The 26,706-nt window shown below is 41.3% G+C and overlaps 1 protein-coding gene across 1 annotated transcript in view; it reads right to left on the reverse strand.

Moving 5' to 3' along the window:
- Positions 1 to 469: 469 nt before the first annotated feature.
- MTHFD1L (methylenetetrahydrofolate dehydrogenase (NADP+ dependent) 1 like) overlaps positions 470 to 26,706 on the reverse strand; it is a 128,796-nt gene continuing 102,559 nt past the window's right edge. Inside the window, exons 27-28 of the mRNA XM_075267508.1 lie at positions 19,646 to 19,746; positions 470 to 1,750 (exon numbers count right to left, since the gene is read on the reverse strand). Coding sequence (XP_075123609.1) covers positions 19,657 to 19,746 — 90 coding nt within the window. The 3' untranslated portion in view covers positions 470 to 1,750; positions 19,646 to 19,656. The remainder of the gene's footprint in view (positions 1,751 to 19,645; positions 19,747 to 26,706) is intronic.

Here is a 26,706-nt window from a genome sequence, read left to right on the forward strand (position 1 = left end):
ATCTGTCCAAACCTGGATACAGAAGCACCTGCTAATTCGGAAAATAAAGCCCATAAGTATGGCCATATATTGTACTGGTCAAGCAGTAATATGTTGATATCCTCTGAGTAGCCGCAGAGCACCCATCAGGTCCCTTATATTCATCTAGAACAGACGTGCAATGCAGTTAAAATTCCCACCTGATAACTCCACTACATTTTCCACATATAAAGTAATCCCAAGGAATTAGAGGCATTATCTCAGTTATATATACACTCATCTGCTATCAGCCATACTGATAGTTATCCCGTTGTTGGTTAAAACAAGTGGGTGCCCTGCATTCTAGACCTCATGCCAGGTGATAGACTGTATGTATGTACTGTGGGGAAGGTAGCTCAGTAGAAGCAGTGGTGCGGACCCAAACAGTCAAGACAGGGACACAAAATATGCAGCAAACTGGTTTACTTAGGGAAAAAAAACCAACTGGAAAATATATAAACCTTGACTTCAGGTACAAAATTAGCAAAACAAAATACAGCCTTAACTTCAGGCAAAAACAAAATAAAATCCTGCTCGTACAGGCCTGATGGCAGAGCCGACTGCACATGTCAAGAAGATAGAAATCCAGGCCGGTAGAAGACGCAGGGAAAGGCCATTCCAGAAGAAGACAGAGGCGGCGCTGGAGATTTCGCTCACAGCATTGGGGACCGCCCCAGTGCTGTGAGAGAACTCATTTGCATACCGAAGAAAACCCGGATTTCTACCGAACAGTGATGCGGAGAAGACATCTAAAGGTAGGAAGAGAATAGCTTTCTTTATGGCTATTCCTACGTGTTAGTCAGAAAAAAAGGGTATCCACTGATAGGATCCCTTTAAATCAGATTTCATGCCATTCTTGTTCATGGGCTTTGTCATAAGCACTGTAATATATATATATATATATATATATATATATATATATATATATATATAGATATAGATATAGATGTATATATATATATATATAAAACTTTATAACACGTCCACTGGTTTTACTATCAAACCTGTGATACTAGTAGTGCCAATGTTCTGTGTGTTGTAACCAAGCTCGGGTTACATTCACATGGCATAAAATGAAAAAGTAATTGAGGGGCCACCTGCCTCAGATTCCTCTTCACGTTCTGCGGTGGAATGCAAGAATACAGAATCAGAGGATTGAGCAGGACGCTTATTTTTTCAGGGTCCTGCTCCGATCACTGCCTCCCATTGAAAACAATAGGAGACAGAACCAGGGCGGAATCATTCTCAAAACTAGCGGTTTGAGTGGGCCCTTCTTTGATAATGCGCTGTATATTAATATGAAATTAACCATTACATTATAAAAAGGCTTAAAAAAACTGCTGTAATAAAACAAGTCCATGAAACTTTACCACGTCGATTTATTTAGCTTCTGATGCGTATCACAGATTCTCACATACATCTGGGAGGGAGAGGGGAACTAACCCCTATTTGCATAAATTCATCACCCACTTAATAAAAAACGGATATGGTTCTATTTGGCAATAAGCAGCATGTTGTATGGATTGAAAGTCTTTTACGCCCGAGGTAAACCGGATACGTAGCGCTGTACGCAGCCCAGTTGTCCTGTGTCCCAGACGTTTCACATTTAACATCGTATTACTTAGAAAGAGAAGTCTGGATTCTTGGAGGGTCCAGTTGGCTGAGTGAAAAATCAAGTAGTAAGCATTCTTGGGATTCACACAGAGATTCCAGGCACAGGCAGTGAGGAATTCTGGGGAGGAAAAGAAAGTAGATACCTATTTTAATATTTTGCTTCACAGCAGGTCTCAGAAACACACAATCAATTCAGTAGAACAGACAGAAGAGCCATTGTACGAGCGAGACATAGTTTTATGGCGGGTAGATCAAGATCAGATGAAAAAACATTGCAAAGCCCTGAGCTTGTAAACATCATATATGCGTATATAGGACCGAATTAATGTCGCTCTTGTTGTGGTATAATTGTTACATTCTGTATAATCTCTAACAATATTATTACATTATTAATATGAATATAGATATTAATATTAATTATATTATTAAAATACAATAACCATATAAAACCATTCTTGGAAAAAAAAAAAAAATTCAAGCACATTGAATTTTTCATACAAGTGTTACATATGGCATATTACAGAATGCTGTAACCGCAACTGCTACATTTGTAACAAACCTTTCTGTGTTATTTCTCGCTGTATATAAAAGAAAAATTAGAAGTGCAATTTTTTTTTTTTGTTAACCAAGATGCCCAAAACCTATAATAAAAAAAATTCAGTCAATAAGAGATATTTCTCCTGCCTGTAACCTATAGGATACAGTTAATGGCAGGAAACTGATTTATTTTACATTCCGAATACGCAACACACCCTTCATATAGTTCTTTATTTGACCTGAATAGTCCATTTCCCCCAAGTGCAAACAATATTTTTTCCTACACAAATGGCGCTTGCTAAAACGAAGGTACAACGGTTAAAATCCTATTCTAGGTAATTTGCTTTAGCTCCGTTTGCTTATGCACAAGGTTCTTACATTTTATCATTCCTTGGGGTAAATTTATAGTGTCGGATCAGAATGAAGTAGTTCGCCCATGAGGATAGCGAGAGATTTTGTGAGAACTCTACAATACATATGCATTGTATCAAGCAGTTAAAAGGAAATCTGGTTCCACTTGAGCAGTCACAGAAGCAATGCATTATGTTTAGCAGTTTGAGACTGTTTTATCTACAAATGTTAAATATTAGTTGAAGCTTGTTCTTGGCGTTACCATGAAACGTATGCACATTTCATGTCCCTATGAACTCTTAACAATGAGACGGACAGCTTGGGCTCCGGTGAATATAAAAACTATGGGGTCAAAATATGAAATAAAGTGAAATATGTTCTCATAAAATGTATTGTTTCTGTACTCTGGAATACAATAGAAAAACTTTATAAATCCCAAAAAGAAAATATTGCTGTTACAGAAAAAAATAGCATCGCAACATATAAAAGAGCACATAATACAATCATAATTACATTAATTAGAAAACATCGGCACTTACTAAAATCATATCCTCAGAACTAAAACTCGTCACTCCCTTGTAAAGTCGATTATAAAGTGCAATGGCCGATGTTATAACGACTTTTCAAATCTTTCCTTACTATAACATAGCTGGATAAACCATTTACTAAGGCTGAGTTCGCACGGAGTATTTTGGTCAGGATTTTGAGGCCGTATCCACCTCAAAATCCTGAGCAAAAAGATGGCTTTTCCAATTAATTTGTTCGTTATATTTATATTGGCTCGTCTGTATACACCTCAAATACTATGACTAAGTCAAAAGAAGCAGGCTAGGGAAACCACTACCCCCTGCACCCCTGACCTGATTGTATTCAACACTTCAGACTACCATTATTTCAGCAGTCCAGCCTCTGGTCAGACACAAATTTGGGTTCTATATTTCAAGTATATAGTTAGAGAGACTGAGCTGTAAACTCCATTATAAGGGTGCTATTAAACAGTAACATTTTACTCATGTCCACATACCGCATATACTCGAGTATAAGCCAAATTTTGCAGCACAGTTTTTGCAATGTCTATGACCAGCCACAATATCAATGTATAGAATCTCCCATAAAATAGTGGAAAAAATAAAAAAATTAAAAGTTCTAAATCCCTCCTTTCCCTAGAATACATATAAAAGTAGAAAATTACTGTGAAAACACAAACACATTAGGTATCCCTGTGTCTGAAAGTGCCTGGTCTACTGAATATAGGGCATCTGCAGTGCTCCTGTTCCGTCAGAAAGGGGTTAATAGGAGCACTGCAGAGACCCTATATTCAGCCAGGCTGAATTCCAAGATTGGGGGGGGGGGGGGGCAAGCAGTCTTCAAGCTCAGGGAAGGGGCAGACAGACAACCAAAACACCCCCTCCCCTTCCCCAGCACCCAAAAACTCAGACCTTTTTAATTTTTGAAATTTTCCAGTTGCTGCTGCATCCCCCCCCCCCTTCTTATACTCGAATCAATAAGTTTTCCCATTTTTTGTCGTAAAATTAGGGGCCTCAGCTTATATTCGGGTCGGCTTATACTCGAGTATATACGGTATGTGCATTTTTTCCCCCCTGCGCAATGTAAAAGACTAAAACTAAATTCACACATCTGGGTTTCACCTGTGAAACTCTCTCTATGCGTTTGCTGGATTGACTGAGCAGGACTCCTAGCATCATAGTTGTCTACGCTATCAGATATGGGACAGTATGTTGCAGGGACTCCTAGGCTCAGACAGCCATGATTCTATTAGGAGTTCTGCTCCCAAAGGTCAGGCAAGTAAATCGGGCAAACACATGCACCAAGCTTTATGAGTGAAACTTGGTTGTGAGTATTTAGCCTGAGTTCACATGGGGTATTTTGAACCAGAATTTGACACGGAGGCCGCCTCAGGTTCCAGTCCAAAATTCGGGTAGCTGTGACTGATCCGGATTAGGCCCAAATGAATGGGCCTAGTCGGGAGTCTCTTCAGGCCTGAAGAATGAGCATTTCGCTTATTTTTTCTGAGAGCCGGAACAAATGGCTCCCGGAAAAAAGAACTGACTGGCTCCCATCGATTTCAATGAGAGCTGTTTTTTTGATCAGGATTTTGAGGCGAATTTTTCCTCAAAATCCTGATCAAAATACCCTATGGCCGGGTTCACACGGAGTATTTTGGCTCGTAATGTGGTACGTAGACGCTGCGGGAGCTTTTGCGGGCCGTACAGGCTCCCATTGTTTTCAATGGGAGCCGGTACCGTATACGCGGCGCTATTTTGCAGCCGTGATTTTCTGGGACCTGGATAAGTCATCAATATGTGATTGGTGGAGGGACAAACATTTGCAACTTCCAATGATTAGGTGATTGACCAGGCTTCCACACTTGGGGCAAGAGCTATAGCATCTTCATTGGATACCAAGCGCAACAACAAACAGGACCATTTACTTGAATGAGCAACTGTTGTACCATGCAACCTATAAAAAAATCTAAAGGGGAGGTTCACATTACCGTTATTTAATGTCCATTACTTTCACTAGTCACAGGAGGAGAACAATGGACATGAAAAAGACAGATACAGACAGAGCCCCCTCATCTGTCAGTCTAGCCCCCTGTGAGCCCCGCTGGTGTCAGTCTACATTCATCCCAATGTAAAAAAAAAAAAACATGATGGAAAGAACATACTGTAATAATGGTAGTGTGAACATAAACTAACTTCTTTAAATTGAGAATTAATTCATGTGAATCTTATCAGGTGAGAGTGAGATCAGATGACTCGACTGAAGAATGAGCTCTTGAATTTTGATTTAAAAAAGAAAAAAAAAAAAAAATTAAGGAAACACTTCATGAATTCAATATATTGGGAGCACAGGTACATTCTGATAGAAATGAAATGGCTAGAGTGTGTCTTTTCGTAAAGTATTAAATACATTTTTTTTCCACAAGAGAGTTTAACCTTGTCACAGTTCTGGGCCTTTGTTGGTAAAATATAATCCAATTCTTTTGGGCTGCCTTCTGCCATCTCCCTTACACATGTACACTTCGCGATGAAGATGACGTGAACAAGGAAAGAGTGTTTTATCCATTTGGTCTAACAATATATTACTGAACAACTTTCCAGCAAATAGTTTTACATTTTATTCATCTCCTACTAAGATCCATAACTCCTTTTCCTCCTTAAAATTCAACCCCGTGTTTACCTTTAAAGAGGACCTTTCACCACCTGGGGCACATGTGGTGTAATACACCGCTAGAAAGCCGACAGTGCGCTGAATTCAGCGCTCTACTGGCTTTTATGTTCTGTGCCCCTGGTAAAGAGCTATCGGTGCCGATACTGTAGCTCTTCACTGTCAGAAGGGCGTTTGTGACAGTCTGTCGGAAACGCCCTTCTTCACAATGGTGTCTATTGCGCTGTACTGTGAGAGGGTAGCGTTCCTTGAGGATGGAGGGTCCCGGTGTAGGAGACGCTTGATCTACAGGCTTGGAGGTGAGTATAGGACGACCCTTAGTTGTCAGGTTGGCAGGCACAGTGTCCTTGCTCTGTGTCATGCTGGTGAGCTGTACTCCCCCTACAATGCAGCGGAGGCTTGAGATGGCAGGCAGCCTGAGTGTGTGAGTAGGAATTGCAGCTCTCTCTGGTTTGGGGACTCAGCAGCAAAAACACCCCCGATGGGTTCACTGAGGCATGGGGGAATACCTCCGGGTGTTTAAGAGTTTGTAGCCATGGATGGAAGAGATAATTAGTGGATTATATGCTGTAAACTAAGGAACGTTCCTTGCCAAATCTACAAAATAGTGACATACATAAAGATATGAGGTTTATCACTGGAGTGTGCTCTAACATGGTGGTGACAGCTTGGAGGAGGTGATAGACTCCCTTGAAGACCAACACTTTTAGGACCGCCATCTTCATTGCAATCAGTATATGCTATGGGCTGCTACCAGTTCTGTACATCTTGCATGTCTGAAGCATCTATGGAATGCTTAGAAAGGATATGACAAATACAAACAGCACATGATAGAAAGAAATGAAGTTTAAGTGAATTAAGTCAGTATCAGGAGGATAAACACCACTGCTTTCCTTGTGACTGAGTCATGGGAACCCTATCAATGTTACATAAGAAAAAGACGATGAATAGTGGGATTTACAATTGCGGATCATTGTTTCAGCTGTAAAAATAACTCACACTGGCAGCCATGTGAAACCCGGCAAATCAAAGTAGAAGGAAGAGATTAGGTCTCCATGTGACATGAAATAAGAGTTACTTAGTACTTTCTTTCTATATTGCAGGTCCCTACTCAGTTTGCTACTTGGTAAAATACAGCAGTCATCTGAATTATTGATTTGGAGGGGGGGGGGGGAAATAAAAAAATAAAATATATAATTTTAGATAGATAGATAGAAATTTTGAAAAATTTTCAAGTGTTCAAAAAAAAAAAAAAAAAAAAAATCCATGCGGCTGGGCCCCCGCATGGCGTAAATGTGCTGTTTAGCTGTGGTGGAAACCTCTGCGACTTTCTGTGAAAAGCTCTGCAGGAAAAACTGCAATATGTAGCCCCCGTGCTCTTTTGCTGCAGCACGCTACATGGGGCATTAGCCTTATACAATAAATTAGTTATCCACTAAAAATATAAAAAAACAATGTCATAAAGACAGGATCACTCAAGAAGTAAAGTACAAATATTTATTCAAATAAATAAGAACAATAATACATAATATTCAGTAAAATATTACTCTCTGTTGGGCGTCTTAAAAACCTCTTTTTCACTATTGGATTTATATTGTTTACTGCTTTGCACACTTTGAGGTTTCATGTTATCACCAAGTATTTCTATTGTATTTTGGCAGTCTGTTATATGTTGTTCACACAATGGCTTTAATAGATAACCCAGCTGAGTTCTATCACCACTCTTAGACTCTATTATATTTGCCTCCCATGCTATGGCACATTTATTATATTGGTCTTCCTCATATTTAATATTTTACTGATTATTATGTATTATTGTTCTTATTTATTTGAATAAATATTTGTACTTTACTTCTTGAGTGATCCTGTCTTTATGACATTGTTTTTTTTATATCATTAGAGTGGATTTACCTTTTGGTGCCTTTGTTGCATTTGTGTTTTAGTTATCCACTAAGTTGCATACAACTCAGTGGAGCAGAATATGCCTAGAAATGGCTTAAAATGTGTAAAAGCCTGATGAATTTCTGGTCCAACATGTCCACGGAAACTAGTGGATTTTTTATTTTTTTTTTTAACGTCGTATACTTTTCACCTAATCTGGGTCGTGATTTTTACAGACCCATAAAATTTAATGGAATTGCATTGTCAGCAATATGGACCAAAACAGAGCAGGTCTCCATACTTTCTCCAAAACGAACACTAACACGTCGAAATAGCCTTAAGAAAGGCTATTTTCTTCTCCTACCTCTCGATGTCCTCTCCGCGCCGCCGTTTGCCCGAAATCCCATTTTTTGTCGGTATACAAAAGAGTTCTCTCACAGCACTGGGGGTGGGCCCCAGCGCTCAAACAGCACTGGGGGCGTCCCCAATGCTGCAAGAGAACTCTCTCCAGCGCCGCCTTCATCTTCTTCAGCTATGGCCTCTTCACGCGTCTTCTTCCAGTGCGTGGGGGGAAGGGGGTGTCAAAATCCAACACATGCGCAAGTCAGCCCTGGCAGCAGGCTGCGGGAAGAGCTGACTTCACATGTGGGTGACCATTTTTTGTGGCCACTTATGCGAGCAGGCGCAGTACGCTCCTGTAGTTCTATGGAGTATAGGATGTACTGCACCTGCTAGTGAAAGCGGACGCAAAAAAAAAAGCCACCCACATGTGAAGTCTGCTCTGCCCGTGGCCCGCTGGCAGAGCATGCGTTGATTTTTGACACCCCTCCCCCGTGCACCAGAAGCTGGAGAGATCTTGGTCAATTGTTGGTCAGTAATACTGCAAAATGACTGTGTAGCCCTAGCCATTGAAAAAAAAAACAAAAAACCTACAAGTAAAATCACATGTAGGTTTTGATAATGCACACTGTGTTTGCATTTCTGACATTAGATGCAAATCTTTACTCACGCTATGATCTGATTCTCTACAAGAAAGAAATATATATCCTTGTACTATGTTAGCCAGTGGATATGAAATGAAAGAAATTTTTGAGAGAAGTCCTCAGTAGTTGATACCTTTTTTAATGGCTAACTCAAAAAGTTTTTTGATGACATATCGAGCTTTCGGGACTACTATAAAGGTCCCTTCATCAGGATGGTATAACACAATGTCTGAAGGTAGGCATATATATACAGAGAAATGGAGTGTTAGATGCAAAATAGATGGAAAACAGAACATAAACAGTTTTTTTTAAAAAAAAAAACATATATCAGTTCGCAAGAAAGTTCTCTGGGTTTATGGCTTCTTTGATCAGTGACGTGGTGTCTAGTGGTTATAAAAGGCCATAAAACCCTGGGCCCTGTTTAAACCTTGTTGGAGAGTGCAAAAGGTCGTCATAAGTTTAAATTCCCATATGAGGCGATCTTTTCTGTCTCTGAAATTCCCCCTTAGTACCAGGATCTTCATATCCTGGGTCATATTATGATTTTGATTACAGAAGTGTTCTGGCACCGGGAGGTCCATTCTTTGCTCTCTAATCGTATGTCTGTGTGAGTTCATCCTCATCCTAAGTGACTGTCCTGTCTCACCTACATACAGGCCCCCAGGACACTTAGTACACAATATCAAATACACTACATTAGGTGTGCTGCAGGTGAAGTTACCTGGGATCTTGTAGTGTCGATCAGCGTTCGGGATCTTTATTTTGTCCGTAGTCAGTATGTGGAGGCAGGTTTTGCACCTGTTGTTTCCACATGGAAATGTTCCTTTGTTAGTTGGAGGTGACAGTGAGCTGCTAATAATCATATTCCTGAGGTTTGGTGGCTGTCTGTAACACAGGAGAGGGGGTTCTGGAAATATGGATTTTAGGTGGTTGTCTTTTTGCAGTAGTGGATGTAAGTTGCGTGTAATTCCTCTCAGCGTCTCCAGGTGGGGGTTATATGTGACAACCAGGGGCACCCGAGTGTTCTCCTGTTTGGTATTGTATTTTAATAACTCCGATCTTGGTATCCTGGTGGCCCTGGTGATTTGGTTATCAATTGTTCTTGGATGGTAACCCTGCCTCAAGAATGTGTTTTTGAGGCCCCCAATGTGCTTGTCTCTGTCCACCGGGTCTGAACATATGCGATGGTATCTGATGGCTTGGCTGTAGACAATGGATTTCTTTATGTGTTTCGGATGAAAGCTATCCCATCTTAGGTAGGTAGGGCGGTCAATCGGCTTCCGATACAGTGATGTCTCAATTTTGTTGTCCTGTATCTTGATGACTGTGTCTAGGAAGTTTATTTCTGAGAAGGAGTGATTGAGCATCAGGTTGATGGTGGGATGGAACTGGTTGAATAGTTCATGGAAGGTTTTCAGCTGTTGTTCAGACCCAGTCCAAATGATTAGGATATCATCAATGAAACGGTAGTAGGCCAGAGGCCTGGTGGTGCAGGTGGATAGGAAGTCACTCTCAAGCTTGGCCATGAAGAGATTAGCGTACTGTGGCGCCATTCTGCTCCCCATTGCGGTGCTAGTCTGCTGTAGGTAGATGCAGTCACCAAAAGAGAAGTAATTGTGGGTGAGGATGAATTTTGTGAGTTTCACCACAGCTTCAGCATTCATACCTTGTCTTTCCATGAAAAACTGGCAGGCGTTTACACCATCCTGGTGTGGGATGTTGGAGTACAAGGATTCTACATCCATGGTGGCCAGGATGGTTCCATCTGGAAGGGGACCTATAGTAGATAGTTTATTTAATAGGTCTGTAGTATCCTGTAGGTAGCTGGCTGTATCTTTCACTAAAGGTTTGAGGATGCCCTCCACCCATCCAGAGATCTGTTCAGTAAGAGTCCCAACACATGAGATGATCGGTCTCCCTGGGTTCCCAGGTTTGTGCAGTTTTGGAAGCATATAAAAAGTCCCTGTCCTTGGACTTGCTGGTATGAAGCTGCTTAGGCCTTTGGCTCCATCAGATAGACCGGAGATCACTGTTTTTAGTTTTTTGGAGTATTCCACTGTGGGGTCTGAATCCAACTTGGAGTAGTAGTGTGTGTCATTCAGTTGTCTGTGTGCTTCCTGTATGTAGTCTGATGTGTTCATCATGACTATAGCACCACCCTTGTCCGCTGGTTTGATGATGACGTCAGAGATTGTATAGCCCTTCTTTCCTGGGCACTGATGTTAGATGGCAGTGCTTTATTTGTATCCAGTATAGTTGATTTGACCATGTGTCTAAAACAGTCTATGTAATTATCAAGATGGATATTGCGACCATTGGGAGGAGTCCAATCAGATGTCTCCTTTTTTACAAAGGTTGGACCCTCTGTATGAGTAGATTGGGTTCCCTCTGTGTCATCCGTGTCATGAAAATATTCCCTCAGGCGCAGTCTCCTGAAAAAATCCTCCATGTCACTGCACAGTTCTATTTTGTCCACGGTTTTTGACGGACAAAATGAGAGTCCAGAGTACCCCAAATTCTGCTTCAGTGGGTTCATAAGTAGAGAGATTGATCACACAGTTCGGTGTTTCCAAATCTGAGTGTGAGTGATGGTCCCGTTTGTTAGGTATAGCTTTTGCTCTGTGTGTATTATTATAGACTCCTGCAGCAAGTCTCAGTCTGTGGAGTTTCTTTTATTTACTGTGAATTAGAGATGTCTGCAGTTTCTCGTAGTATTGTTGCAACATTCTCCTTGAGTTTTCTTCAATGTTGTTCCAATCTGTTTCAATCCCCATTTGGATTTTGCTCTTGACGCTGTACAAATGATGTATAAGATGGTTCCTCAGTCGCTCTGAAGTCCTGTGACATAAGTTCCGTGCATAGTGAGTATTATAGGTGTGTAGGATAGGATTTTTGAGCCAGAGTCCTTTGGGAATTAATTCTCTACAGTATACAGACAGATCATGGACTATACTGCAATAAATTGCCTTCTGCCAGTGTTAATTCCATTAACGTATAATTCTGGTTGGGTCATATCCAGCCTCCATTATTTTACATAACTGGCTATTGATTCTGGACTCCCTGTACATAAGTATATGCGCTGTAGTCACACATTTGCCTTCGGGTTATAGGTTATATTCCTTTTTAGTGTAATGGAGTAACGAAAAGATTTTCATAACCATCCTAGACAGGAAAGATTAGTGGAATTTAGTACGTTCTCTGCCAGGCTTTGAGATAGTTTCCAATGGTAAAAACATTTCCTTTCCTCAGACTAGAAAATTATAAATGGCAAGAAGTTGGCCATTAGGATGGAGTGTGGGATGCAGAAGGCATTAGGTTTTATATCTCAAGCACGTCAGGCATGTGATCCCATTATATACTGTATTACAGGAAGGCATTATTAAAATACCTGCAATTCTTGGACGGTTTCTGTATTTCCCAATTCTATTTTTTTCAACAATGACAAGAGAGTAAATTATTTAGTGCAGTAAATAAAGCTATAAAAGTGAAAGTCATTCGCACATTGTTACATTTCCCAAACAGAACTAGACATACACATGGGACCTGGTTAGTGTCCTTTCCATCAGACAATGTGGTCATAGAGAAGAGGAAACCATTCTCAATCTTCTTCTCCCCTACCCCTTATAGCCCAGGCTGCCCCAATATCTCTGAATGGGACCAAATTTTCTTCTAACAATTTATGTTCATGCAATTTTTATTGTGTTTCAAATGCAACATACCTGACGTTCTCCATGGTGGGACTATTAAAGGATTACCTTATTTAGCGATTTTTCAAATAAACCTGTTTTCACCAGATATTGTGGTTGGGTCTACTGCTACCAAGATACATTGCCCATAGTATATAAACATATATTTTACATACACACGCACGCACACTATATAAAACTACAGTGGAGTGGCAGACTGCTTTATAGTGCTTATTTTGTTAGTTTTCCTGTAAAAACCACATAGGTGAATACAGATCACCCTCCTGTGCTGCAATCTAGAGTCTAATCTATACCATGATGTATTATAAGGAATGTTACACCATGCACAAATACACATGTCACTTCTCACAGAAAGAAAACAGGAAATCGGAAAGCCTCAACATTCAATCTTAAAATTTATGGACATAACCGTAAACTTTGTGGAACTCCGTGCATCATTTATAATGTAGAAGCCTTTCTAAAGGAAAGCACATTTTTGCTGACAGTGAATAATGCTCTTAAAGAACCAGGCACCAGAAAAACCCTTCAAGAACGAAGAATTATTACATAAAGAAAAGCACTTTAGCCAACATTTTGTATTATATTATCTATACTGCACACAGAAAGAGGTTAGCGTACAGAATATAACAAAAAAAAAAAAAAAAATTAAAACAAACCTTTGAAATACACATATACAGTATATAATGGTCAAACTTAGCCTTTAGGAATGGCTGCACTTCTTAATGTGAATGTTCAATTTCCAATACATTTTTAATGTACAGTGCGGTAACACTGCGCTCCAACTTACAACAGGCTTGATAACCTCAATGTTATTAAGAGTTGCATTCTAATTTTTTTTCCTTCAATTTTGCTTCAATCCCAGACCTATCCATCTACACTCACCGGCCACTTTATTAGGTACACCATGCTAGTAACGGGTTGGACCCCCTTTTGCCTTCAGAACTGCCTCAATTCTTCGTGGCATAGATTCAACAAGGTGCTGGAAGCATTCCTCAGAGATTTTGGTCCATATTGACATGATGGCATCACACAGTTGCCGCAGATTTGTCGGCTGCACATCCATGATGCGAATCTCCCGTTCCACCACATCCCAAAGATGCTCTATTGGATTGAGATCTGGTGACTGTGGAGGCCATTGGAGTACAGTGAACTCATTGTCATGTTCAAGAAACCAGTCTGAGATGATTCCAGCTTTATGACATGGCGCATTATCCTGCTGAAAGTAGCCATCAGATGTTGGGTACATTGTGGTGATAAAGGGATGGACATGGTCAGCAACAATACTCAGGTAGGCTTTGGCGTTGCAACGATGCTCAATTGGTACCAAGGGGCCCAAAGAGTGCCAAGAAAATATTCCCCACACCATGACACCACCACCACCAGCCTGAACCATTGATACAAGGCAGGATGGATCCATGCTTTCATGTTGTTGACGCCAAATTCTGACCCTACCATCCGAATTTCACAGCAGAAATCGAGACTCATCAGACCAGGCAACGTTTTTCCAATCTTCAATTGTCCAATTTCGATGAGCTTGTGCAAATTGTAGCCTCAGTTTCCTGTTCTTAGCTGAAAGGAGTGGCACCCGGTGTGGTCTTCTGCTGATGTAGCCCATCTGCCTCAAAGTTCGACGTACTGTGCGTTCAGAGATGCTCTTCTGGCTACCTTGGTTGTAACGGGTGGCTATTTGAGTCACTGTTGCCTTTCTATCAGCTCGAACCAGTCTGGCCATTCTCCTCTGACCTCTGGCATCAACAACGCATTTCCGCCCACAGAACTGCCGCTCACTGGATGTTTTTTCTTTTTCGGACCATTCTCTGTAAACCCTAGAGATGGTTGTGCGTGAAAATCCCAGTAGATCAGCAGTTTCTGAAATACTCAGACCAGCCCTTCTGGCACCAACAACCATGCCACGTTCAAAGGCACTCAAATCACCTTTCTTCCCCATACTGATGCTCGGTTTGAACTGCAGGAGATTGTCTTGACCATGTCTACATGCCTAAATGCACTGAGTTGCCGCCATGTGATTGGCTGATTAGAAATTAAGTGTTAACGAGCAGTTGGACAGGTGTACCTAATAAAGTGGCCGGTGAGTGTATGTATCCATCTATCTGAAAGAGGAATTATGACACTAGGACCATCAGATTCGGCACAGGCAGATCTATAAACTGCTGGAAAGCCAACAGTGCTCTTAATTCAGCACACCATCGGCTTTCCCGATCTGTGCCCCGGGTAAAGAGCTTTCGGTCCCGGGAACCGTAGTGCTTTACAGTCAGAAGGGTGTTCCTGACAGTCTATCAGGTACGTCCTTCTCCACAGCAGCGCCTATCGCGCTGTAGAGTGTGAGCCGGGAGGAACGCGCCCCCCCTCCCTCTGCTCACAGTGCTCGTCCAAGGACAAGTATTATCAGGAGGGGGCGTGGGGGTGGAGAGCATTCCTCCCCGCTCACACTGTGCAGCGCGATAGGCGCTGCTGTGGAGGACGACGCACCTGACAGACTGTCAGAAACGCCCTTCTGACTGTAAAAAGCTACGGTACTGGAACTGATAGCTCTTTACCCAGGGCACAGATCGGGAAAGCCCTGAATTCAGCGCACTGTCGGCTTTCCAGCAGTATATGGAACTGCCCAATCTGGTGAAAGGTCCTCTTTAAACACATTGGTGAGCCCTGTGCAAGGGTTTCTAAAGTGCTCCCTCCTCCCATCATCAGCATCTAGAAATACCTGACCTGCACAAATTCTAATGCTCCCTCGATGGCCTCCACATAGTATAACACCTTTGTGGCCCCATAATGCCCCTTCCAGGTTGCCCCCATGTTTGCGTGTCCCCCTCCAGGTTTCCACCACAGATTTGGTTCCCCCACTCCAGTTTGCTCCCACAGTGTTATATATCTACCAGCCCCAAAGTTGCCCTCACACTGCCATGTCTGCCTCGGGTTGCCCACACAGTGTCATGTCCCTCCCCTCCTCCCTCAGACTGTTTCCACAGTTTCATGTTCCCGCTGTATACCATCAAAGAAAACAATCCTTATTACTCACCTTTCCTGTTCCCCTGTTCATTCTTCTCTCTGGTCCCAGAGTCTTCAAGGAACAACAGGCGAGATGTGAGATCACTACATTGCACCTCCTGTGACCAGGACACTGGGAGCAAAAGCAGCGCCGGGTGGTGAAACAGGGAGTGGACAGCTCCCTACTGATTACTTCTGCAACTCACTGGCGTTCTCTGAAAGCCTATTGGTTAGGGCAGCGAGCGCCCATTGTCCTGGACAGTCGGACAGAGAATGCATGACTGACGCTGTCCAAAGGGGGCCCCCCCCCGCTACCATAGAGCCCAGGGCAAATGCACCGTTGGCCCTATGGTTAAAGCGGCCCTGACTAAGCTTTCTCAAACATTAAGTGCGTTAGCATTTCTGTATGTTTTGTCCCGTAGTCTTCATTGAATCTAGGGGGTCACTCCTAATGTCAATCAGAGATTGTTTTAATTAGTTTAGCTACTACTTGCTAAATACCAGTGGGTTTGGGATTCCAATCACATTTTTAGTGGTCCGGCTGACTTTCTTTGAAGCAGTCAAGCCATTACAATCTGCATATTAGCCCTAATGAAACATCTATATAGCAAATTGTGACTGTGGGCTTTCATTTCCTTGAAGAAATGCCCTTGAAGAAACTATTACAAGTAGTTGCTGAAATGTTGGCAGATCAGTCTCTGGTCTCTATGCTGCCACTAACATGTCTGTTGGTATTAGTAACACGTGGTTTTTAAGATTTTGAAGAACCATTACAGACATCTATTAAGATTATGTCAAGACAAGGCCTTCACTGCTCAATGTCCCTTAAAAAAATTTCATGACCTGGTATTTGTAAATGTAACACTACCAAGCTGGAAAATCTATTGTTAAAATACAAAATGGTGCCTTCCTCACACAACTGGATCTACAAATCAATAGGATTTCAGTGTATTGTAGCTATAATGGGTTGGCACGGTCTCAAGTTATTAACTAGAGTGGTTATATGGTCATGTCTACAGATCATCACTGGGACAGATGAGTAGACAGGTGGGTCATCAGAATAGCATTGGGGATAGGGGTAGCAGAGGTTTAGAAAAGTAGAGCTCTCTTTATAGCATTAGAAAAAAAATGTTTCGGGACATAGCCCATTTAAACACCCATTGAATTTAGTGAATAAGTGTGTTCCAGTACATATAGTGCATATGGTTGTTGAAAGTTGGAACCAGACAGAGGGAAGATCAGTTTTTCGTTTATATTGACCTTTATGGAGAAGTGGCGGCTAGAGATCTCATATACATTAGGTAGTAACTTTTGATGTTGATAAATGCAAGCATTCAACATACTTGCAATCTTGGATACAGACAATCCTTAAAGGGGCTCTATCACTGGGAAAAGTCATTTTTAACGAATCACATCCTTGCATAGGAATTAGAAAGTCTATTCCACACCTACCTTTAGTATGTAGATTTCCTCAGTGGTTTCTGAATAAGTCAGTTTTGATTCAAATGCTAATGAGCTTCCAGCCAGCACAGGAAGTTCCGAGCAGCACTCATTTCTCCCATTATCTCCTATGTGTGTGCAAACAGGAAGCTGAGTCGTCATCATCAGCCTCCCATAGGAAACAATAGCAAAGAGGGTGCACGATGCATTGTGCACCAGTCTAATTTGCATATGAATAAAAACGGACTTATTCAGAAACCACTGAGGCAATCTACATACTAAAGGTAGGTGTGGAATAGACTTTCTAAAGGCTATGCAAGGATGTGATTAGTTAAAAATGACTTTTCCCAGTGATCGAGCCCCTTTAAAAAGGGGTTATCAGAGACCCATAGGTAAAGGACAAGGACTGGTATTTCTTACACTCTACTTTCTATCATGCCAATATGGTCACAAAGCATATCTAGGTCCTTGAAGAGACTGTCCTACAATTGATATACATCATTTATCCACAGCCCACTAAGCCCAGGGCCCCAAGCCCTCATTCTTCCTCACCTCACAACAGCAGAGAGTAGGAGAAGTTTGAATAAAGGTGTAGTTGAGCAGCGGAAGTCTATGGGGCTCACAGAAGTAGAAACCTCTGGGTGCTGCGATATCTACCCCATTCACGCAGTGGTTGTATGCTCAAACACTGCTCCATTTATATTCTTGCCCATTGCAGTATTGCAGAGGAATGAGGGACTCTGGATTAAGTTTCAGGTGATAAAAGATCAGTTGTATAAAAAAATAAAAAAAACTATTCTTTAAGATCAAGGGTTAACAAGCCTATCACTTCATAAAAGTCGGTGCCCTTTTTTCTTAAAACTGAAAATACAGTAAGTGGAAAAAATTCTAAAGGTTTTAGCAGCTGGCACTTGTGATGTGTTATAGACAAGGATTTAGTCAATGACTATTGCAGTCACATATGATGCCATTTCAGTCTGTTATCCACATTAAGATTTAGACCACAGTAAATGTGTTGACTTTTTAAGGCACGAAATCTCATTTAGTGTCCTATGAAAGGGTTATTAGTGGCTAAGTTTCATGGCTGCCGTGCCAGTTTCCATTTCTAACACTTGGAATGGGTGAAGCCAGGATGCCATACTGTTCAATGGCTTGCTGAGTAATGTGTGTTTGCATGAGGAGGTTACCCGAATTATAAGAACAATATTCTATTGATAGGATATTAACATTATGAGATTAATCGGGAATCTTTACATTTACTACAAGACGCTGTAAACCATTTATTTTTCAGCACACAGAGAATTGCCGACTGCTGCTTCAAACTAATGGCAGTAATATGAAGCCCATCTGAGCCAAGCAAGTGTCTTTAAAGGGGTATTTGTGTATTATTCCAAAGGATAAGCCATAAATGTCTCCTGGAATTCACATCTATCTACAGAACAGGGTGCCCTAATCCTGCTGACGAAACAGTCATTGACCACCGCATCCAGGGGAAGATATTGAGAGGTGGCCACACATGTGAGCAGGTTAACCAGATTAATTCCAAGGAATGGTCATTCTAGCAAATGGCCATTGAGGTGCATAGACACGTGCGTCTACATCTTCATTCTTTGCTTGAGTGCTGCAGCCAGATGTCTCCTAAGATTTCCTCCAGAACCCATTCTGGAAACAGGTTGGAATCCCAGAATATGGCACTCAAAAGTATGTGGTGGCATACTGCCTGGGGAGAATATCGTCAAATAGAGGAACCAAACAGTGGCATGCTGAGCACCTATGGATCCACGGAATAGAGCATTGCAGAAGACCTTTCACGTCTACTGCAATATGGCATATTATTAGAGATAAGCGAGTAGTATTCGATCGAATACTACGGTATTCGAAATACTCGTACTCGATCGAGTACCACTCGCTGTTCGAATGTAAAAGTTCAATGCAGAACCAGCATTGATTGGCCGAATGCTAAACAGTCGGCCAGTCAACGCTGGTTCTTCTCCTACCTTTAGAAGTCTTCTCCGTGCAGCTTCCCCGCGGTGTCTTCCGGCTCTGAATTCACTCTGCCAGGCATCGGGCCTGGGCAGAGCCGACTGCGCATGTCCGCTTGTAGTGCAGGCATGCGCAGTCGGCTCTGCCCAGGCCCGATGCCTGGCAGAGTGAATTCAGAGTCGGAAGACGCCGCGGGGACGCTGCACGGAGAAGACTTCTCGGAGGATCCAGCCCGACCCTCACTTGTGGACTTGGTAAGTATAATTTGACCGAACGTTGCCTACCCCTGAAACGAGCATTTTCCCCCCATAGACTATAATAGGGTTCGATATTCGATTCGAGTAGTCGAATATTGAGGAATACTCGAAACGAATATCGAACCTCGAACATTTTACTGTTCACTCATCTCTACATATTATATACAACTGCAAAGCTGAAAGCACGCGGGACTCAGCACACTTTGTTTTGTAGGCAAGTGCCTTGGATCCAGAAATACTGTTGCCTTTAGTGTAGTATGTGTAGGTCTCCATTATTTATGGAGACATTCATTCACACAGGGTCAGGCTATGAGTAAGGAGCTGATCTAGAGGCTCCGAAACTCGTCAGCCGGACGCTGCCCGCTTTCCCTCCATGCTGGCCACACTGAGCGTTTTTTATATTTAAAATTGAATGCTTTCTTATTTTTGAACATGGACGAATAAAAGCTAAGTTTTATACAAACGAAGGAGATGCGTGCTGGATGTTTACTTCTACTAGTTAAAGGGGAGTGTTCCTCATCGCCCCTCTGACAATGCACTTGAAACCAATGACAAATACCTGTAAAACTGAACGATGTATTACCCTTTAAACTGCTGAATTGATAATGGATTGGAAAACATATGGAGTGTCAATTCTTAATAGATTATAATATACACTCTTTACAAAAAAAATTACCTCCAGCTTCCTTAAAACAATCCTTTAACTTCCTCTGTCTCAGGATCAAGATCAATGTCGTAGAAACAAGGTCTTGTAGGTAGTCCGGGCATGGTACTCATCTGTAAAAAAATAAGTGAAGAGTTAATCTTTGTATCTATGGAATTTTATCGGGTATATGCACTGTATAATATATAAAATATTTATCCCTGTCGGTAGAACCAAATTTATACAGGAGGTGCTTGAATTTTTTGTTTAGCTATTCCTCCACTGCATGATGTTTTGCAGAAGCACCCACCTTAATAGGGGACACATTGTACAAGGTCTATCTACACGGCAGAGAATGTAGTCACATTTTCCATAGGTTACGGGTGGGGTGGATTGAGAGTCTTCACCATTGAAGATGAGAATTGCTATAAATGCCATGTTTTTTGAAGAGGGGGATGGTTACATTTAAAAGATTAATCTCCATTTTAGCACGACAATGGCTATCACTTTATAATCTGAGAGGCCAATCTGAAACCACCAATGAGGAGAATAAAATGGCAGTGGTGCTCTGACTCCTTCACAGTGGTGCCTAGCTATCTCTTTATAAGTTGGAAATATCCAAATAAAGATCTTTCCCATCAAACTGACATCATATTGCTTTTAAATCAATGGAGATCTCACTACCAGAAGCCCCACCAAAAAAACCTGAAAATGAAGGGGGTTTAGCACCGCAAATGCAGTAATTTGGTGATAAGCCCTAAAGTTCCAAGGGAGTTAGACCACATTACATGTAAGAAAAATGTTGGTGGTGAGTCTGCTCAGCTTAAATTCATTTCTGAAAAAATATTCAACTTCTCTGCCTTGATCTAATATTCTTTTCTAAAAGTTTATTTCCGACCGTTCATTACTTTTGCAAATTTTTGACATGGACCGGTACATAATCTGACATTAGGGAACATGGCCTAATAAGTTATCTGTCTAAACGTTTCTACCTCCAAAATATTAACCTACAAAATACATCTTGAAACCTTCAGCATACAACTTGTATTAAATGTCTGGTAGCCCATAGGAAACAACATAGAAAGGCTGTGAGCGGGTTCAGCAGCCACATGGTTGAGGGTTTGGAAGAGACATGTGTTTCACATGGTGTGCAGAGGACTGCTGTTTATTCATGAATGAGAATCTCATTTTACAAGCTTATTACAGCCTGCCAATGAAAAGAAAAAAGACGGCAAAGGTGACTATACAGAACATGCTGTGTTTCTGAACGGCCTACATGGACGCTATTTAAAAAAAAAAAAAAAAAAAAAAGTTTCAAGATTTCTTGGAACTCAACTGGGATCTAGGGCAATACAATTATTAACTCAGATCATCTAGATTAGACAATTTCATGGTAAAATAATCCTCGTGAGTATCTGGTCAGTTTTTTATTTTTGTGACCAACAATTAAAGCACTGTATTTTATATAACCCTTCAACTTTGCATGTACCGTACAAAACCACAAATTGGTGTAACCATGGCTTATATCTGTGCAGATCGGCATTCTTTAAGCAATGATTGAATTGTCTCAAAAATAACCCCCGGTCCCTGTTCCTATGTCCTATAAAAAGCATATAGGGGTCAAAGAGGATCTTCGCCTGAACATCTCATTCTGCTGGACTTCCATTTATGTCCGAGGGAAAAAAACAAAAACAAAACCCAAACCATAAGGGGTGATCACTGGAGGCAGAATTAAACAGTGGCATATGTGAACAGTCCTTAGCTCCCGTGAGGTGCTCATTTCTGGTGCTCTTGCACCCAGGCACAAATCCATGCCAGCCCCTTTGTGGACGTAGATTTTGCTGTCATTTATACCACTTATATGGCATACCCGAGAATGAATACAGTGTGGCCCACGAATTTTCAGAAAATTAACAAACTTTTGACTTGGACACCTCTCCAGAGCAAAGCATCCCCTCTCCTGGGCCCTTCACAGTATAAAGCTCCATTTACATGTACTATAATGGGTACACCGCCCACAAACTATTATCATTATCGGAGTATATCCCACTGTATAAATGATTGGAGGTCCAGGGTTACCTCTCCTGGGCTATGCAGTGGTCTTCTTCAATGACGTCACAGACATGGGTTACGCCGACATTATTTAAATCCAGCCTGACCCACATAACATCACTATAAAGGTCGAAAACTGCATAGAGTTTTGCAGGAGAGGTTAGTAACAGTTTTTTGTGTTCTCTCACTTTCCCTGGGCGTCCAATCGTTATACTCTGGGGTCTGAAGAGACCCCAATGTATAATGATTGTTGGGTTGGGTTAGCCCAACAAATACTCTTGGCATTGGCCTGCGTTCTTACTTACCAATACCCGGTCCTGCTCCTGGCCGCCTCCACTTAACCTTCTTCTTTCCAGGGGGTAATAGCGAGGTGATAGGAGATGCATGGGGCCCACTGGAGGGCAGAAGTGGAAGCTACGGCTGCTACTGTGGTACTTGAGCTACTGTGTTGAACTTTTATAAGTCTGTATGCTGCAAACTCATAAGCTCCCTCCAGTGGTGCAAGCCATTTTTATTTATTTAAATTTATATCTACAGTGTTTGGAACGCTGTACGAAAGAAAAAAATAAAAAAAATAGCTTTGACCAGTAGTCCAGATGTTATTTAGCACAGATTTGTTGTTGGGTGTGGATCAGCCCCATTGAATCCTTCCACATCAGTTCAAACTACAAATCCCTGGCAGAAAGCAGACTTCTTACCAAATACACAATTTATTTTTCCAAATTTGAAAAAAGGTTTCCTTTACCCTTGTTCATTATCATTGGGGTGAACATTCTGTAGGTTTTGCTCATAGTTGTACAGTTCTACATTCATTCAAGGGGATGTAACTTCATGACACGGCACAATTTTTCTTAAAACATCCATACCAGATGTCAGTAAAGGAAACGGGTAGATGACCATCAGTCTTCTCAACAAGAATTTACAGAGGTAACTTGAGGAACATCAATAGTCTCCATCTAGATATTTGCAATGTCTCCCCACTCCTCTGACACACAATTCCAGATGCTATACACTTGACAGATAAATCCAGGCTCAGTTTGCTTCGTGTGGTAACAATGTGGAAGACTTTCAATTTATTTTACAAAAAAGGTGTGACCTGGATTAAGTTAGATGGTGAGCCAAGCAATACTACTCCAAAGCATTAGGAAAATAACTAGGAAACATATTGCATTCTCCGGAATACTTTATTGATGGCAAGTATCTTCAGGTAAAGTAATCTGAATGGGTTCAGTGCTGACTCAAACATGGGAACAAGCCAGCAGCAATACCTTATAAAGTAGTGGCAGATTTTCAGAATGATCTATTTATTCCTTACAGCTCTGCATTGTCTGAATATGGAGGAAAAACAACTTTTATTCGATATGCAAATTTGATTTCTAACATTGGGAGGCGGAGAGAAGTGATGCCAAGTCAAGCTCTCCATGACCCAGCAGGCCAGTCCTGGGATTGACATATCTGTTTTCCGTTTCATAGCCACAAGGTAGCTCCAATAAACCTGAAACGGGGTGATGTGTTTGTGAGAAGTGTTAGCTTTGTGACGGTTTGTACATGGCATGCAATGCCTACAGGAGCATAACATTGGCATGGTGCAAGTTCAAAAACATGATACCCTTCACTATAAAACACAGAAGTGGAGGTTTACACAGAGAAAGCTTTGGCACGTTTCCTTTAAGGAAAAAACTACATAAGGCCCAGCTCCCACCTGCGTGTGGGTTTCCGTTCAGGGAGTCTGCTTTGGGAACTCCTCCCCCAAACAGAATCCTATATGCATAAAAAAGGCGGATACCTGGGAAACCTGTGGCCCAAATAGACTGAGGATTGCGTACGAAACATGCAGAGAGAAAAAAAAAAGTCCTGCAGGCAGCACTTTCCGCATGTTTCGTGCGGAAACCAAACAGACCCCATTATAGTCTAAGGAGCATCATGGGTTTCCTTAAGTAACCACTTTTTTATGCGTATAGGTTTTGTCGGAGGCAACATGCTGTCGGTTCCAAATTAAAAACAAAATGGTTGCCGAGCTCAGGAGAACACAAAGCCACAATACTCAGATGCATATCAAAATGTTCTGACATTTATTACGTTACTTAGCTCTTATAGAGGAATAATGGCTGTATGCTAATTTAGGCATAATAAACTACATCACATAGAAATATGAATTATCATTGGTCAGAGGACAGAATAGGCGTTTACAAATGATAAATACGTGCATAAGCAATACATGAGTTAAACACATGGTTGTCCGTGTCATCCATTTTAGTTCTAATCATGCTAGCACAAAGTTCTAAGATGGACGGTATGTCCTTGATCCTTAGAACTAGTTTAGACTATTCTCATGTCTAATGGACATTCTGTGACTTGTTAAGGAACATGAGAAACTAAGTAATAGTTATGAGAAACTCAAACATTCCAGCCTTTTCCTAAATATGATAAGAAAGCACAATTGTAAGTCTCTCACAGTAGCTGCATGAGAGGGACAAGACATTAGTGAAAGCAATATGGAATATACGCAGACAAGATGGCGGTATGCTAGTCTCTCTCTTTACACAGATATTTTTTCCCCTCACAGTTTCCATTTGGGAGGAGGGGGGGTCCTCAAGCGGACTTCCCGAATGGAAACCTGAACGCAGATGTGAACCGGGCCTAACATATTTTGTATATAAAATAGGAAACAATTGAAGAAAGTAGAGAAAGATCAATAAAAATTAGCAAAAATAAATGCTCATGTGGTGGACAAGCACTAGACACTGGTTCAGGAGGAAATGGCTTAGATGTAAAATTACAGAGAACAGATACCATTAGTGCTGGGCTTAGCGTGGATACATCAATAATGTATAACCAGTTCATTAATCCTGTTCCATAGCCTTGTACGTAGAAGCTAAGATACTGGCAATGGTGAACAGATTATTTATAGATTACCAATAATCAGCAGGCTACAATCTAGGACTGAATTCTCACAAGGAAACAAAAGTGTTCTTGTCTATGTAAAAGAAGCGGAGATTACCATGTACAGTGTCCAATTTACAAAAAGAGAGCTGCTAAATCCCAGTAGTCATGGGGGTTGAGGGTATCCAATTTGTGTGTGAAGGAAATTCCACCACTAATTTTCCAGACAGATTTGATACATCTCCCTAATTGTATTCCGGAAATCTGCACTTTTTTGGGCTGTTTCCTATGATATTCCAGGAAAAGTTTTTTTTATCATAAGAATCAATCTCAGTCATAGATGGCTTTTCTATTTATGGATCATAGTTTCTACCCAGATGAAGAGTCTTGTTGAGGTTCTGAAAACATACAACAGTATACATGTCATGCTATGATTCAGCAAGACAAAGCCCAAACTTGCAGCCCATTGTTAATTCTTGCAGCAAGATGATACATTCTGTAACATTACTGAAACATTCCCCAATAAATCTCTAAAAATATTATGCATATTAATATCCACTGTGTTTAGGATTTTTCGTACTATGGTGCAAAGAACACTTAATAGGGTTAAAGAAATGTCTGAAATAAAGACATGAGCTTCACTGTGATAGAATAGCTGCAAAAAAACATGTAAAGATTTGCAACAAAGAATGGAGCAACTGGGCTAGGCTCCCTGTCAGCCTTATAGACAGGTTCTTCAGAGAATACTTTATGCTAGGTTCGGGTCTCCGTTCTGAGGTTTAAGACGGAAACCTGTCAGAGTGGGTCTGGCCGTGAGTGTTTTATGCTCTCCGCCGCAAAACAGTTGTTTTTTTTAAACTGGACACAGAATACTGCATATCTTACTCTGTGTCCGATTTAAAAAAAAAACGGTTTCGCAGCGGAGAGCATAAAACGCTCACTGCCACACATCTTTCAAACCCATTCAAATGAATGGGTTTGAAAGAGTCCTGCAGGTTTCCGTCTCCTGCCTCTGTTTTGTGCAGGAAACGGAAACCTGTATGAACGGAGACCGGGCGCAGATGTGAACGAGCCGTTAGTTAAAAGACTTTCATTGCATTGCTTTGGTCTTGGCATTACAGACTCTTTATATTTCTTCTTGCGACTTTCTAAATGCCAAATGGGAAAAAAAACAAAAACGGAAAAAAAAAAAACAACCCCCCCCCCACACACACAACTGGAGTGCTTACACTGCCCTTGCCACTTCTCGACAAGGGAGTGTGCTCAGGAAAAAAAGTCTTACTGGCCCAACAGAGGATCCTCCGATGGGCTTAGGCTCCTTCACAATAATGTCTAGATCCTTGGTATATTGGAGGGCGGGCCCTATAATTATTTTATTTGGTGGGTCCAAGGAACCTCCCAGTGTTAGGGAATGGTGAGGCAGGACTCACAGGTTTATCATCTATGCAAGTTTTCTGATCTGAAAGAGGTCTTCCATTCCAGTTATGAGCTGGTGTTGACTTCAGTTTAGGCCTATGACCTGCTGGAAGAGGCTATGGACACCCTCTCAAACTAGCCGAATCCTCCATTGTAGCAGGAGATATGATATTTAACAAATTTATACATGCAATTAGTTTATTTTCTATTTTATGCAGTCACTTATTCATTAACTTTGCTCTTGGTATTATTATTTAATTAAAAAAAAGGAAATATGGGTGCAAATCAGAGAATGACGATAAGACATAGAAAGGGAAGCCTAGGACAACATAAGCATGGAGTTAGTATGTGCTCCCTCTGTTTGTGTAGGTTTCCTCCGGTACTCTGTGGAATATAATGAATCGATGTACAAAAATGGGAGAACCCCCCCCCCCCCAAAAAAAAAAACAAAACAAAAAAAAAAAACCTCAACTAGCATAGGAATGACATGGAAGGTTCTATTTGTGCATACACCGAGACTGTTACATAATGGACTGCTTTCACTCTCCATAAATCTTTTATTAAGCCTGCGCCTGTTGACCCATATAATATTCTCACATTTCAAAGAGTGTTTTGCTAATTCTACTAGGCCTTAGCACTTCTAACCACGTAAAGATGTCTTTTGATGTAGCACACACAGGACCAATAACTGTGGATCAGGCTACCAGCTTCTATTGCCCCACTTCAGGAAACCAAGCTTATTC

Source organism: Leptodactylus fuscus, chromosome 3 (genome assembly GCF_031893055.1).
Source record: "Leptodactylus fuscus isolate aLepFus1 chromosome 3, aLepFus1.hap2, whole genome shotgun sequence".
Taxonomy (NCBI): Eukaryota; Metazoa; Chordata; class Amphibia; order Anura; family Leptodactylidae; genus Leptodactylus; species Leptodactylus fuscus.